Source organism: Lampetra fluviatilis, chromosome 77 (genome assembly GCF_964198595.1).
Source record: "Lampetra fluviatilis chromosome 77, kcLamFluv1.1, whole genome shotgun sequence".
NCBI lineage: Eukaryota > Metazoa > Chordata > Hyperoartia > Petromyzontiformes > Petromyzontidae > Lampetra > Lampetra fluviatilis.
In genome coordinates, this window is record NC_136351.1 from 486,728 (window position 1) to 504,267 (window position 17,540).

A 17,540-nucleotide genomic window follows, 5' to 3' on the forward strand; every position below is an offset into this window, starting at 1 on the left:
ACACAGACACACACAGACACACAAACACACAGACACACACACACAGTGACACACACACAGTGACACACACAGACACACACACAGACACACACACACAGACACACACACAGACACACACACAGACAGACACACACACAGACACACACACAGACACACACAGACACACAGACACACAGTGACACACAGACACACACAAACACACAGACACACACACAGTGACACACACAGACACACACACACAGTGACAAACACATACACACACAGACACACACACACAGACACACACACACACAGACACACACACCGACACACACACACAGACACACACACAGACACACACACACACAGAGACACACACACAGACACACACACAGACACACACGGACACAGACACACACAGACACACACACACACATATAGACACACACACACAGACACACACACACACATACAGACTCACACACAGACACACACACAGACACACACACACACGGACACAGTGACACACACACACACAGTGACACACAGACACACACACAGACACACACAGACACACACACACACACACACATACACACATACAGTGACACACACACACACAGACACACACTATACACACACAGACACACACACAGACACACACTACACACACACAGACACACACACACAAACACACACACACAGACACATACACAGACATACACACACACAGACACACACACGCAGACACACACACATAGAGTGTGGTGGCGAGTGTGGTGGTGAGTGTAGTGGTGAGTGTAGTAGTGGTGAGTGTGGTGGTGAGTGTGGTGGTGAGTGTAGTGGTGAGTGTGGTGGTGAGTGTAGTGGTGAGTGTGGTGATGAGTGTGGTGGTGAGTGTAGTGGTGAGTGTGGTGGTGAGTGTGGTGGTAAATGTGTAGTGGTGAGTGTAGTGGTGAGTGTGGTGGTGAGTGTAGTGGTGAGTGTAGTAGTGAGTGTGGTGGTGAGTGTGGTGGTGAGTGTGGTGGTGAGTGTAGTAGTGAGTGTAGTGGTGAGTGTAGTGGTGAGTGTGGTGGTGAGTGTAGTGGTGAGTGTGGTGGTGAGTGTAGTGGTGAGTGTAGTAGTGAGTGTGGTGGTGAGTGTGGTGGTGAGTGTAGTGGTGAGTGTAGTAGTGAGTGTAGTGGTGAGTGTAGTGGTGAGTGTGGTGGTGAGTGTAGTGGTGAGTGTGTTGGTGAGTGTAGTGGTGGTGAGTGTAGTAGTGAGTGTAGTGGTGAGTGTAGTGGTGAGTGTGGTGGTGAGTGTAGTGGTGAGTGTGGTGGTGAGTGTAGTGGTGAGTGTAGTAGTGAGTGTGGTGGTGAGTGTGGTGGTGAGTGTAGTGGTGAGTGTAGTAGTGAGTGTAGTGGTGAGTGTAGTGGTGAGTGTGGTGGTGAGTGTAGTGGTGAGTGTGTTGGTGAGTGTAGTGGTGGTGAGTGTAGTAGTGAGTGTAGTGGTGAGTGTAGTGTTGAGGGTAGTGGTGGTGAGTGTAGTGGTGAGTGTGGTGGTGAGTGTAGTGATGAGTGTAGTAGTGAGTATAGTGGTGAGTGTAGTGGTGAGTGTAGTGGTGAGTGGGGGTTGGTGATTGTAGTGGTGAGTGTAGTAGTGAGTGTGGTGGTGAGTGTAGTGGTGAGTGTAGTGGTGAGTGTAGTAGTGAGTGTAGTGGTGAGTGTAGTGTTGAGTGTAGTGGTGGTGAGTGTAGTGGTGAGTCTACTCTGCGTGTGGTGAGTGTAGTAGTGAGTGTAGTGGTGAGTCTACTCCGCGTCTGGTGAGTGTAGTGGTGAGTGTGGTGGTGAGTGTGGTGGTGAGTGTGGTGGTGAGTGTAGTGGTGAGTGTGGTGGTGAGTGTAGTGGTGAGTGTAGTAGTGAGTGTGGTGGTGAGTGTGGTGGTGAGTGTGGTGGTGAGTGTAGTGGTGAGTGTAGTGGTGAGTGTAGTAGTGAGTGTAGTGGTGAGTGTGGTGGTGAGCGTAGTGGTGAGCGTAGTGGTGAGTGTAGTGGTGTTGAGTGTAGTGGTGAGTGTAGTGGTGAGTATTGTAGTGGTGAGTGTGGTAGTGAGTGTAGTGGTGAGTGTAGTGGTGAGTGTGGTAGTGAGTGTAGTGGTGAGCGTAGTGGTGAGTGTGGTGGTGAGTGTAGTGGTGGTAAGTGTAGTGGTGGTGAGTGTAGTAGTGGTGAGTGTAGTGGTGAGTCTACTCCGCGTGTGGTGAGTCTGCTCCAGACCAGGGCGTGGTGTTGGTGAGCGGCAGTAATGGTGAGTGTAGTGGTGAGTGTAGTGGTGATGAGTGGTGAGTGTAGTGTTGAGTGTAGTGGCGAGTCTACTCCACGTTTGGTGAGTGTAGTGGTGAGTGTAGTGGTGAGTTTGGTGGTGAGTGTAGTGGCGTGTGGTGAGTCTGCTCCAGACCAGGGCGTGGTGTTGGTGAGCGGCAGTAATGGTGAGCAGCAGCTGGGTCTGGGTCCGCTTCTCACCAATTCCAGCATCTTCCTCCCCGTCCCTCACCTCCTCACCCCGCCGCTCACCATCAGCGCCGTCAGCGCCGGTACCGGCACCTCGGCCATTCTCAGCGGTGAGAATGGCACCACGCTCACCAGCTCGCTCACCAGCTCGCTCACCAGCTCGCTCACCAGCTCGCTCACCAGCTCGCTCACCAACTCACTCACTCAACAACTCACTCAACAACTCACTCACTCACCAGCTCACTCACTCACCAGCTCACTCACCAACTCACTCACCAACTCACTCACCAGCTCACTCACTCACTCACTCACCAGCTCACTCACCAGCTAACTCACCAACTCACTCACCAACTCACTCACCAGCTCACTCACTCACTCACTCACCAACTCACTCACCAGCTAACTCAGCAACTCACTCACCAACTCACTCACCCGCTCACTCACCAGCTCACTCACTCACTCACTCACCCACTCACTCACTCACTCACTCACTCACCAGCTCACTCACCAACTCACTCACCAGCTCACTCACTCACCAACTCACTCACCAAGTCTCTCACCCACTCACTCACCAACTCACTCACTCACCAACTCACTCAACAGCTCACTCACCAGCTCACTCACTCACCAGCTCACTCACCCACTCACTCACTCACCAACTCACTCACCAGCTCACTCACCAACTCACTCACCAACTCACTCACCAACTCACTCACCAGCTCACTCACCAGCTCACTCACCAACTCACTCACCAACTCACTCACCAGCTCACTCACCAACTCACTCACTCAACATCTCACTCACTCACCAACTCACTCACCAACTTACTCACCAACTCACTCACCAGCTCACTCACTCACGCACCAAATCACTCACCAACTCACTCTCTCACTCACCAGCTCACTCACCAACTCACTCACTCACTCACTCACTCACTCACCAACTCACTCACCAACTCACTCACCATCTCGCTCACCAACTCACTCACCAACTCACTCACCATCTCACTCACTCACCAACTCACTCACCATCTCACTCACTCACCAACTCACTCAACAGCTCACTCACTCACCAACTCACTCACTCACCAACTCACTCACCAGCTCACTCACTCACTCATCAACTCACTCACTCACCAACTCACTCACTCACCAGCTCACTCACCAACTCACCAACTCATACACACACACATATGAGTGTGTGTGTATATGTGTGTGTGTATATGTGTGTGAGTGTGTATATGTATAGATGATGGAGCGGTGTTGGTGTGGGTCACCAACTTACTCACCAACTCACTCACTCACTCACCAACTCATACACACACACATATATGAGTGTGTGTGTGTATGTGTGCGTGTATATGTGTGTGAGTGTGTATATGTATAGATGATGGAGCGTGCGCGTGTGTCGTGTTCTAACTACTGACGAACAATCTTCTGAACGAGGCCACACTTTGTCCAGGGGCTTCACTACAGGGTCCCGTGAGTGGGAGGGTCTATCGGTCCCTTCACCCGCTTCCTCGGGAGCTGTGGCCTCCGTACTATACGCGACCTACGCTGGTGACGCGTTCCCTGTAGTCCTAGGACGACAGGGAACGGTGAGTGAGTGAGTTGGTGGGTGAGTTGGTGAGTGAGTTGGTGAGTGAGTGAGTTGGTGAGTGAGTGGGTTGTTGAGTGAGTGAGTTGAGTGAGTTGTTGAGTGAGTGAGTTGAGTGAGCGAGTGAGTTGGTGAGCTGGTGAGTGAGTTGGTGAGTGAGTGAGTTGGTGAGTGAGTGAGTTGTTGAGTGAGTGAGTTGAGTGAGTTGTTGAGTGAGTGAGCGAGTGAGTTGGTGAGTGAGTTGGTGAGTGAGTGAGTTGGTGAGTGAGCGAGTGGGTTGGTGAGTTTGTGAGTGAGTTGGTGAGTGAGTGAGTTGGTGAGTGAGTTGGTGAGTGAGTTGGTGAGTGAGTGAGCTGGTGAGTGAGTTGAGTGAGCGAGTGAGTTGGTGAGTGAGTTGGTGAGTGAGTTGGTGAGTGAGTGAGTTGCGTTCCCTCTAGTCCTGGGTCCTAGGGGAGGCAGACTGACCCCGACCTCCTGGTCCGTAGCTCCTGACCACCGTGGCCTCACTGAGTTCGAGATTTGTCGTCACTGCAAGGCTCCATACCCTTTGGTTTTTTTCGCTCACTCACCAACTCACTCCCTCAACAACTCACTCCCTCAACAACTCACTCACTCACTCACTCACCAACTCACTCACTTACCAACTCACTCACTCACCAACTCAATCATTCTCCAACTCACTCACCAGCTCACTCACTCAACAACTCACTCACCAGCTCACTCACCAACTCACTCACTCACTTACTAACTCACTCATTCACCAGCTCACTCACTCACTCAAGAACTCACTCACTCACCAGCTCACTCACTCACTCAACAACTCACTCACTCACCAGCTCACTCACCAACTCACTCACTTACTCACCAACTCACTCACCAACTCACTCACTCACCAGCTCACTCACCAGCTCACTCACTCACTCAACAACTCACTCACTCACCAGCTCACTCACCAACTCACTCACTCACTCACTTACTAACTCACTCATTCACCAGCTCACTCACTCACTCAACAACTCACTCACTCACCAACTCACTCACCAGCTCACTCACTCACTCAACAACTCACTCACCAGCTCACTTACCAACTCACTCACTCACCAACTCACTCACCAACTCACTCACTGACTCACCAGCTCACTCACTCACTCAACAACTCACTCACTCACCAGCTCACTCACCAACTCACTCACTCAATTACTAACTTACTCATTCACCAGCTCACTCACTCACTCAACAACTCACTCACTCACCAACTCACTCACCAGCTCACTCACTCACTCAACAACTCACTCACTCACCAGCTCACTCACCAACTCACTCACTCACCAACTCACTCACCAACTCACTCACTCACCAGCTCACTCACTCACTCAACAACTCACTCACTCACTTACTAACTTACTCACTCACCAGCTCACTCACCAACTCACTCACTCACCAGCTCACTCACCAACTCACTCACTCACTTACTAACTTACTCATTCACCAGCTCACTCACTCACTCAACAACTCACTCACCAGCTCACTCACTCACTCAACAACTCACTCACTCACCAGCTCACTCACCAACTCACTCACTCACTTATTAACTCACTCATTCACCAGCTCACTCACTCACTCAACAACTCACTCACTCAACAACTCACTCACTCACCAGCTCACTCACTCACTCACCAGATCACTTACCAACTCACTCCCTCAACTCACTCACCCACTCACCAACTCACTCACTTACGTGGATGAAAAAAAAATCAAAATGAAAACAACCAAATCAAATCAAATCACGACGTTTCGGAGGCAACACAAGCATCCATCCTCCTCCCGGGCCGCCGCCACCATCGCCGGAGGCCGCCGCAGCGCCAGATGAGTTTGAATATTTCTGGGCGACGGCTGCGATGGACGGAGCGACTCCCAACTGCCCCCCGCGAGATGCAGCCACCTCTCCAGCGAGTCCAGCAAGTCCAGCGCGGCCCCCTCCACGCCGGGGTACGCGGCCCGAACCAACGCGACGGGAGGGAGCGGCGGAATGCGAGAGGCGATTCCCCCTCCTCCCGCCGGCGCGCCGTAAACTCGAGGCCGTCTGAAGCCAACTGACTGTAGCGTCGACTTTAGCGCTGGTGGGATGCCCAAAAAGGCTTGCAAAGCCCCGGCATCTAAGCATGTGGGCAGCACGAGCAGAACCTCCTCCTCCTCCTCCGGCCAGCGCACAGACCGGTAGGTCGCCTCCCTCGAAGCGGGCCTGAAAGTTCAGCCGGTCCCCTTCCTTCCTTCAACACAAACGGCGCGACAGGGGGGCAGCCGACCCATCCCCCGGCCCGGATTCTACTACTATATTTTGCCACTGGTAAAGGAGATGTCTCATAGTGTAAATGCTTACCCCGAGCTCTCAATACTCTGATAGTGCACTGTTTTTGAGTTGTACGCCTTTTGGGCGTCATCTGGTCCAACACCAATGGAGACTAGGCTCTAAGGAAAGCTGTCTCGGGTGTGGACCAATCAACTTCAAGGACAGTGCATATCATTACCATTATCAGAGTTGTTTCTTTTTGTTTGCATTTTGACGACTTGACACCTGTCATGGCGTCGCGTAAACAATGGCGCCCGACTCCGGCGACCCGCGGGAAATGGCGTCGCGGAACAAAATGGTGGCGCAGAACAAAATGGCGTCGCAGAACAAAATGGCGTCGCAGAACAAAATGGCGTCGCAGAACAAAATGGCGTCGCAGAACAAAATGGCGTCGCAGAACAAAATGGCGTCGTGGAACAAAATGGCTTCGCGGAACAAAATGGCGTCGCGGAGCAAAATGGCGTCGCAGAACAAAATGGCGGCGCAGAACAAAATGGCGGCGCAGAACAAAATGGCGGCGCAGAACAAAATGGCTGCGCAGAATAAAATGGCGGCGCAGAACAAAATGGCTTCGCAGAACAAAATGGCGTCGCAGAACAAAATGGCGTCGCAGAACAAAATGGCGTCGCAGAACAAAATGGTGTCGCAGAACAAAATGGCGTCGCAGAACAAAATGGCGGCGCAGAACAAAATGGCGTCGCAGAACAAAATGGCGGCGCAGAACAAAATGGCGGCGCAGAACAAAATGGCGGCACCCTGCTCTGGCGCGCAGCGGTTGTAGAAATGGCGGCAACTTAGAATTTGGCGGGAGGCGTCGGCAAGACCGCGACGATCGCGCATCCCGTCGCCCGCCACGTGAGTGACGTGTCACCGACCGCTGAAGCAGCTCCAGCCGGGCAGCTACAGCACGCCGCCTCCTGCCGGCTCCAGACGGGCCCCGAACTCCATAATCTCTGCCAGGCCAGCGGCAGCGTCGTCTTCGTTGCGCTACTTCTGACACCAATTGTGGTACACCAGGCACGGTCTTCCGTCTCCCGCCGGACTCTGACACGTTCGCGAGCATGGACGCTACTTCTGACACCAGTTGTTGAGTAGCAAGAACAATGTGGAAGCGTCGTTCTTACTTTTGGCGTCATCTGGTCCAACACCATGTGAGACTAGGCTCTAAGGAAAGCTGTCTCGGGTGTGGACCAATCAACTTCAAGGACAGTGCATATCATTACCATTATCAGAGTTGTTTCTTTTTGTTTGCATTTTGACTGCTTGTGTTGCGATTATTGCAAACATGATGCCTTGTATAAAGGTGTCAGTTTTGTACCAGTTTAAAGGGTAAAAACCTACTACTATACTGTTGATGAGGGGCTTACGCCGAACTCAGGGGAAGGGTGAACACAACTTGGTACTAACTAATCTCCCCAGGGGAAGGGTACTGGGAGTTCCTACACCCCACCAGGCTATCCAGAGTCTTCCCTCGGCACTGCCCGAGGGTTCAGCCAACTCTGCCAGCCGGGTAAAGTAGCCCTCTAGCCTGGCGGTCCCTACTGCCCTACCACTCACTCCTCCTGAGGCGAGTGTGACATCACGTCATCCACTCTGCTTCTCAACACGTGTGCAGAGGAGTAAAATGGGGATGTGAGGTCGTGGGTGTCATCCAGCGCGCATGACGTCACGTCTCCTGGAGTACTTAAGGGAGACCCCGTGAAGAAAGCGGGGTCACTGTGTGAACGAGTTAGTACGAAGGGTGAAGAGGGAGCCAGTGGATAGAGAGGGATCGAGTGGTGAGTCTGGGAGAAGCTGGTGGTAGCCGATAGAGGTGCTTCTCTCTCCGGTCGGTGGAGTCGGCAGAGACCACGATATGACACGAGAGAGAGATCGGAGCTCAAAGTTCAAAGTTCATTTATTGGGTGTAGCCCTGTGAGCCATTCGGCTCTTGAATGGGGTGCAACCGCAAAAAGCAAAAAAACTAAAATATGAACAATAAAACATCTTAAAGTGAATATGTGACTGTGTGCAAACAGAAAATCCAAGACAGAAAAATATTGCAGAAAACGCACCATACACCAACGCTGTGTGCAAAAATCCCAGTGGGATGCAAGTCAAACAACAACAACCACAAGACAACTTAGATTAAGGCCATCAGTCTAACTCTGTACTACAACAAACAAACATGGCCAAACCAAAAAAACGAAAATCACCAAAATAAAGCCATAAAAGCAATGAAACAGTGCAGGTCATAGAAACTGTGACCGAATTTTCACAATAAACGACGTCAACAACATGTACCACCACCCAACTCTGCAGCCATCGCTGGCTGCATGAGTCACTCCACAACTAGCAGGGCAGGAACCAGGACTCAGTGTAGTAGCCCCCCTAACCCCTGGGAGTTGTTACACCCTTGTGTGTTAGATCGTCAAAGTCTGTAACAAACCTTTGTCGGAAGCCCCTCAACTTATCTTAGTCTCCGAGTGCAACCGTGGGAACTCCTCAACAATAACACTGGTCAACAAAACTGCCCAGTAGCGTCCTTCACGAGCCTCCTCCACAGAGGCCGATCTTGACACCGCTGGTACCAGTCATCGGCAAGTCCACTCAGCTCCACGTCCTCCTGTACCACATCACTCCATCTCTTCACTAGCCCGTGCTGCGCCCGTTTAGCCCCCTCGATCCAGCCGAACAAAAGCTGTTTAGGCATGCGGTGGCTGGGCATGCGGGCTACATGACCCAGCCAACGCAGCCTGGACTTTTGCAGCTGTTTTAGACTAATTTCAGGGTGCTGATTCCAAATCTGATCTCAGATTTGCTCCATCACATCTCATTTTATGCTATCGGCATACCCCATTTTCATTGATTTTACCCGAAATTAACTCTGTCACTTATGATTGCAAGTTGTTGCGAGTCAGTGACTGCTTTAGTGTTAAAATATGGTGCTGTATTTTTAGGATAGTGTGTTTATAATATCATCATTTTATGTAGATATCCACATTTATTTAATATATTTTTTCTGCAGTTTTTATTGAAAATGCAATATTTGATATCTCAAAAACCTGATGTGATAGACAAAAACTGATGCCAAATTTGGAATCAGCACTCAAAAATCACATTGTAACCCGTTGGAATACCTTATGCCAGAAAAAGTGTGTTGACCAGTGTAATGAGTAAAGGTTGTTATAGCAGGTAGGATTGTTGCCTGAAGAAACTTTCTATTAAATTGCAGTGCACATAGGCGGGCTAAGAATTTATCTTGGTTTTTACTTTTTTACTTTACATTTTACTGTTGCAATACAGTATTGTGATTAATAAACACATACGGTATATAGTTTATACAGGACGGTACTGTTCATTTTATCTCCGTTCTTTAAGACTCCTGGGTAGGCTATAGGCCATCTTCGACTTACAATATTTTTGACTTATGACGATGGGGTCGTTGTAACGCATCTCCATCGTAAGTAGAGGACTGCCTGTATTTGTGTGTGTGTATGTGTATATGTGTGTATCTATGTATATCTAAGTGTATGTATATGTGTGTGTATGTATGTGTGTGAGTGTAGGTGGGGTGGTGTTGGTGTGGGGCAGAAACGTGTGTATGTGAGTGTGTGTGAGTGTGTATGTGTATCTGTGTGTGTGTGTATCTGTGTGTGTATATCTGTATCTATCTATCTATCTGTGTGTGTGTAGGTGGGGTGTTGTTGGTGTGGGGCAGCAACATGTGTGTCTATCTGTGCATGTATCTATAAGTGTGTCTATGTGTGTGTGTGTCTGTGTGTGTATCTGTGTGTAGGTGGGGTGTTGTTGGTGTGGGGCAGCAACGTGTGTGGGCAGCTGGGTCTGTATGAGTGTGTGGGTGTATGAGTGTGTGTGTGTATGAGTGTGTATGTCTATCTATCTATGTGTCTGTGTATGTATGTGTGTGTGTATGTGTGTGTGTCTATGTATATATATATGTGTGTGTATGTGTGTGTGTAGGTGGGGTGGTGTTGGTGTGGGGCAGCAACATGTGTGTGTGTGTGTATCTGTATGTGTGTATTTGTGTATGTATCTGTGTGTGTATGTGTGTGTATGTATGAGTGTGTGTGTGGCCTCAAGGTGCACATGGCCTGGCACAAGCGTCGTGGTGACGTCACCGCCACTTAGTGGCGAATGGCGGTTGTTGTTGTTGTGTATCTGTATGTGTGTGTATGTGTGTAGGTGGGGTGTTGTTGGTGTGGGGCAGCAACGTGTGTATGTGAGTGTGTGTGTGTGTTTCTGTGTGTGTATGTATCTGTGTGTGTGTATGTGTATGTGTAATAAAGGACTCGATCACCGGGTCTGTCTCCGTTGTCCTTTATTCGGGTTCTTACACACTTGTCCCACACGGCCCTCGCTCAGAGTCTCCCCCGCTTGGCAGCTCGACCTCTGCCTTCGCTCCCGTAGCCTTCCGCGCTCCTGCAGCTCCGCTGCAGGTCCCTGGTGCAGCCCTCCGGCTGCTCTCACTGCAGCTCCACCGCTGCTCCCCGTTCCTCCGTGCTCGGTCACCGCTGGCTGGCGGTGCCGAGTCTTACCGTGTGTGGCGATCTCGCCACTCCCCAACCTCAGCCCTGCGTGGCCTCTGTGGCGATCTCGCCACTCTCCAACCTCCGCCCTGCGTGGCCTCTGTGGCGATCTCGCCACTCTCTGTCTCTATCCCCAACTCTCTCTTCCACCCCGCTGGCTGGCGCCGTCATGAGCCCCTCAGCCACCAGGCTGAGGCACGGCGACCACCCAACGTGTTCTCCACTCTTCACTCCCCCGACTGACCCAGATGTCTTCCTGTCTCCCCGCTATAACATCTCCCCCCACGTGACCCTGACTCCTCCCTCTCGGATCGTCACATCCGACCCGCCCATTTACGCCCGCATTACATATGTATGAGTGTGTGTATCTATATCTATGTGTGTATGTCTATGTGTGTGTGTAGGTGGGGTGTTGTTGGTGTGGGGCAGCAACGCATGTGGGCAGCTGGGTCTGGGCCCTGCCCCCCACGCCGCCTCCCCCACAGCCCCCCCATTGGGGAGCCGCGTCACGGCCGTGTCCTGTGGGCACAGACACAGCGCATTCGTTAGCGGTGAGTTACTACACTAACTAGTACACTAACTAGTATAACTAGTACTAGTTAGTACACTAACTAGTACACTAACTAGCACACTAACTAGTATAACTAGTACACTAACTAGTACACTAACTAGTGCTATACTACACTAACTAGCACAGCGCATTCGTTAGCGGTGAGTTACTGCACTAACTAGTACACTAACTAATACACTAACTAGTATACTAACTAGTACGCTAATACACTAACTAGCACACTAACTAATACACTAACTAGTACAGGCAGCTGTTATTGTTGCTATGGTGATGAGTCTCGTTTCCATGGTAACGGTTTTACTCGGTTTCTTGCTGTTGCTATGGTGATGATGAGTGGAGTTTCCATGGTGACGGTGCTACTGGATTCCTTCCTGTTGCTATAGTGATGAGTGGAGTTTCCATGGTGACGTTGTTGCTGGGTTCCTCCCTGTTGCTATGGTGGTGAGTGGAGTTTCCATGGTGACGTTGTTGCTGGATTCCTTCCTGTTGCTATGGTGATGATGATGAGTGGAGTTTCCATGGTGACGGTGTCGCTGCGTTTCCATGACGACAGAGGACGGGGCTGTGTGGACCTGCGGAGATCCGGAGGGTGGTCGCCTGGGACGGAGCTGTGATGAGCAAGGTGGTGGTGGTGGTGTAGTGTAGTAGGTAGTGTAGTAGTGTAGTAGTACTGTAGTGTAGTGTTTGTAGTGTGTGATGAGCAAGGTGGTGGTGGTGGTGGTGTAGTGGTGGTGTAGTGATGGTGGTGGTGTAGTAGTGTAGTGTGTGTAGTGTGTGATGAGCAAGGTTGTGGTGGTGGTGGTGTAGTCTAGTGGTAGTAGTAGTGTGTGTAGTGTGGTAGTGTAGTGTGTGTAGTGTAGTGTATGTAGTGTGTGTAGTAGTGTAGTAGTAGTTTAGTGTGTGTAGTAGTGTAGTGTGTGTGTAGTGTGGTAGTGTAGTGTGTGTGTAGTGTAGTGTGTGTGTAGTAGTAGTAGTGTGTGGTATAGTAATAGTGTAGTGTGTGTAGTGTGTGTGTAGTGTGTGTGTAGTGTGTGTGTGTGTCTGTGTGTCTGTGTGTGTGTCACTGTGTAACTGTGTGTGTGTAACTGTGTGTTATTGTATGTGTGTGTTTGTGTGTGTGTCTGTGTGTGTGTGTCTGTGTGTGTCTCTGTGTCTGTGTGTAACTGTGTGTTTCTGTGTGTGTAACTGTGTGTGTGTAACTGTGTGTGTGTAACTGTGTGTGTGTCTGTGTGTGTGTGTGTCTGTGTGTGTAACTGTGTCTGTGTGTGTGTGTAACTGTGTGTGTGTGTAACTGTGTGTGTGTTTGTGTGTGTGGAGGTTCCCGTGTGCCAGGCCGTGTGGACGCACTCTCTGAGCCATGCCGCTCCGTCTCCTGTGGTGGCTCCCACACAGCCGCAATCACTGGCAAGTAGCACACAGACACACACACAGACACAGACACACACAGAGACACACACACACAGACACAGAGACACACACAGACACACACACACAGACACACACACACACAGACACACACACACACACAGACAGACACACACACAGACACACACACACACAGACACACACAGAGACACACACACAGACACACACACAGTCACACACAGAGACACACACACAGACACACACACAGACACACACACACAGACACACACAGTTACACACACTCTCACAGAGACACACAGACACACACACAGACACACACACAGACACACACACATCTATAACGTCTATGACCCCCTCTGTGTGTGACCTTTGAACCCCCCCCCCCCGTAGAGTCGGGGTCACTGTGGCTGTGGGGTCAAGGGTCACGGGGTCAGCTGGGCCTGGGGGCTTCCGTCAGCTGCACGTCGTTGCCGACCCGCGCCGAGATCCCGTCCAGCGCTCAGGTCCACTCAGTGGGAACTGGAGCAGAGCACACGGCACTCATCACTGGTAAACTACATTATACACTACACTACTATACACTATACTATACACCAGAGGTGTGGACTCGAGTCATGTGACTTGGACTCGAGTCAGACTCGAGTCATGAATTTGATGACTTGTGACTCGACTTGGACTTGCATAACAATGACTTTGTCCCACCTATGAGATGTGGACTCGAGTCATGTGACTTGGACTCGAGTCAGACTCGAGTCATGAATTTGATGACTTGCGACTCGACTTGGACTTGCATAACAATGACTTTGTCCCACCTCTGCTATACACTACTATACACTACACTATACACTACACTATACACTATACACTACACTATACACTACTACACTATACACTACACTACTATACACTACACTATACACTACACTATACACTACACTATACACTACTACACTATACACTACACTATACACTACTATACACTGCACTATATACTACTACACTATACACTACACTATACACTATACACTACGCTATACACTACTATACACTACACACTACACTATACACTACTATACACTATACACTACACTATACACTACACTATACACTACACTACTATACACTACACACTACACTACACGATACACTACACTACTATACACTACACACTACACCAGGGGTCCTCAAACTTTTTAAACAGGGGGCCAGTTCACTGTCACTCAGACCGTTGGAGGGCCGGACTATAGTTAAAAAAAACTATGAACAAATTCCTATGCACACTGCATATATCTTATTTTGAAGTGAAGAAACAAAACGGGAACAAATACAATATTTAAAATGAAGAAAAAGTAAAGTTAAATCAACAAACTTGCCAGTATTTCAATGGGAACTATGGGCCTACTTTTGGCTAATGAGATGGTCAATGTCCGGTTCCATATTTGTCACTGCTAGTCGTAACAAGTGATGCAAGTGTCCATCCGTTAGTCTAGATCTGGTTGGAGATTTCAAATGTTTCATTCTGGAAAAAGTCTGTTCACAGACATAAGTGCTGCCAAATATGGTTGCCATTTTGAGTGCATGGTTCCTGAGATGAGGATATGTCTCAGAGGGGAGAGATGCATAGAAATTATGAAGGCTGCTTGACTTGAATGCTTCTTTCAGAGAGTCACAATTCTGCAGTTCAGCCAGTTCCATTTGGTAAATTGTATCCACATTTTCAATGTCAATAGAAAATGGGTTACGGAAAAGCTGTATGTCCTGTTCATGGAGATGAAGCTCTTTAAATCTAAATTGGAACTCCTTTTGCAATTTTTCCAGTGAATCCACACATGTTTTGTTTGGGAATTGCAAGCAATGGTTTTTCCGCTAACAGATTTTGAGTTGTGGGGAGATGGCAGAAGTTTTCCTCCTTAACTTGTTTGATGAGGAGGCCTAATTTTACTTCAAATGCTTTGACATGTGATTGCATATCACAGAGGAGCTTCCCCTTTCCTTGAAGTTGCACATTGAAAGTGTTGAGTAGCTCTGTTACATCTGTCAGAAAGGCAAGGTGCCATTTCCATTCTGCATCATTGAGCTCTGGTACTTCTTTGTTTTTTGAAAGCAGAAAAGCTGTAATCTGTGGAAGTAAGTCATAGAAACGTTTCAAAACTCTCCCTCGACTCAGCCAACGGACTTCTGTGTGGTACAGAACATCTTCATAGTCAACATTTAGCTCAGACAGAAATTCTTGAAATTGTCTGTGGTTTAGTGCATGAGCTCTAATGAAGTTAACACAAGATACCACAATTTTCATAACAGAGTCCCACTTCAGTGATTTACTACACAGCGCTTGTTGGTGGATGAGGCAGTGTATGGCTATTGGATGAAAATGGTTATGTATGTCCATCTCTTGGTTAATGCGAGCAATTACTCCTTTCTTAGACCCCACCATGCTAGGAGCACCATCAGTTGTCACACTGACTAGTTTAGCCCAGTTCAGCTCCAAACCATTCACAGTTTGGCAAACCTTTTCATAGATATCCTCTCCTGTAGTTGTTCCTTTGATGCTTTGCAGTGCAGCAAGCTCTTCTGTGACTTCGAAATAGTCATTCGTCCCACGAATAAAAATTAGAAGTTGTGCAGAATCACGAACATTATTGCTTTCGTTGAGTGCCAAGGAAAAATAGGAAAGTTTTTTTGTGGAGTTTTGCAAATGCTGATGCAAATTGTCTCCCATTTCTTCAATCCTCCGTGTAATTGTAGGTCCTGAAAGACTCACTGTACTAAATAAATCAGCCTTCTCTGGACACATCTCTTTGGCAACAGAAAGAAGGCATTCTTTAACAAATTCTCCCTCCACGAATGGTCTGCCAGTGCACGCTATTAGCTTAGCAACTTGAAAATTTGCTCGCAGTGATGAAATATTTAGCTGCTTCTGCTTCACAAAAGTATTTTGCTGAGTTGTTAATGTATTTTTCAGTTTTAATATTTTATTTTTTCTCACTTGCCCGACCAAACAATCATATTTATCTTTATGTTGAGTTTCATAGTGTCGACGTAAATTGTATTCTTTGAACACAGACACTATATTCTGGCATATCAGACACACAGCTCTTTCCTTGTACTGCATGAAAAAGTAATCATAAGTCCACTGTTCTTTGAATATCCTACACTCCGAGTCAATTTTTCTCTTTCTTGACATCAGTTTCCTAGGGAGTCAAAATTGCTATTAGTAAAATACCAATATATATATACAGCGCTACAAAAACAATATACCAGCAATAACTTTGCCCACACAGAGACATACTGACTGCACTGCCCATCAATGCAGTCTGATTGGGGGAACTCCGCTTTTACCCCAAGCTCACACTGGTGCGGGTGCCATTAAAAAGTTAATTACACCTGCAGTTTGGTTCACAGATCGCAGTACATCCCCAGCACACAGGAATATCACTGGGAGTGGAGCCGAGGGGCAAGTGAGGGAGCTGAGGGAGGGAGAGCCAGTCAAGCGCAGCCAGGGGAGGGTTGGCAGCCTTAGGCCTGGGGGGCAAGTCCAGTCAATTGGCCCATTGAACCATTCACCAGCGCAGCCCAATGAGTGCCCACCGCCGCAGCTCAATCAGTGCCCACCGCCGCAGCTCAATCAGTGCTCACCAGCGCAGCCAAATCAATGCTCACCACCGCAGCCCAATCAGTGCCCACCACCGCAGCCCAATGAGTGCTCACCAGCGCAGCCCAATTAGTGCTCACCAGCGCAGCCCAATTAGTGCTCACAAGCACAGCCCAATTAGTGACCATGGGCCGGATAAATGTCCTCGGCAGGCCGCATGTGGCCCGCGGGCCGTAGTTTGAGGACCCCTGCACTACACTATACACTACACTATACACTACTATACACTATACACTACGCTACACAATACACTACACTACACACTACTACACTATACACTACACTATACACTACACTACTATACACTACACACTACACTATACACTACACTATACACTGCACTATACACTACACTACTATACACTACACTATACACTAAACTATACTACTATACACTACACACTATACACTAAACTACTATACACTATACACTACAATACACTACACTATACACTACACTATACACTACACACTACTATACACTATACACTACACTATACACTACTATACACTACACTACACACTACTATACACTATACACTACACTATACACTACTATACACTATACACTACACTACTATACACTACACTACACACTACACTACACACTACACACTGCACTATACACTACACTATACACTACTATACACTATACACTACACTACTATACACTACACTATACACTACTATACACTATACACTACTATACACTACTATACACTACACTATACACTACTATACACTATACACTACACTATACACTACTATACACTATACACTCCACTATATACTACACTATACACTACACTATACACTACACTATACACTACACTACTATACACTACACTATACACTACACTAAACTACTATACACTACACTATACACTACACACTATACACTACACACTACACTACACACTACACTATACACTACACTACACACTACACTATACACTACTATACACTATACACTACACTATACACTACTATACAC

The 17,540-nt window shown here is 48.4% G+C and overlaps 1 protein-coding gene across 4 annotated transcripts in view; it reads left to right on the plus strand.

Moving 5' to 3' along the window:
- LOC144953531 (uncharacterized) overlaps nucleotides 1-17,540 on the plus strand; it is a 68,702-nt gene that overhangs the window by 12,215 nt on the left and 38,947 nt on the right. For all 4 annotated transcript variants that reach the window (XR_013640823.1, XM_078884068.1, XM_078884071.1 and 1 more), the window contains 5 exons: nucleotides 2,408-2,572; nucleotides 11,342-11,488; nucleotides 12,062-12,130; nucleotides 12,826-12,912; nucleotides 13,285-13,443. Coding sequence is in view for 3 of the 4 variants with exons in the window: in XM_078884068.1 (XP_078740194.1) it covers nucleotides 2,408-2,572; nucleotides 11,342-11,488; nucleotides 12,062-12,130; nucleotides 12,826-12,912; nucleotides 13,285-13,443 (627 nt within the window). In the remaining variant the exon portion in view is untranslated. The remainder of the gene's footprint in view (nucleotides 1-2,407; nucleotides 2,573-11,341; nucleotides 11,489-12,061; nucleotides 12,131-12,825; nucleotides 12,913-13,284; nucleotides 13,444-17,540) is intronic.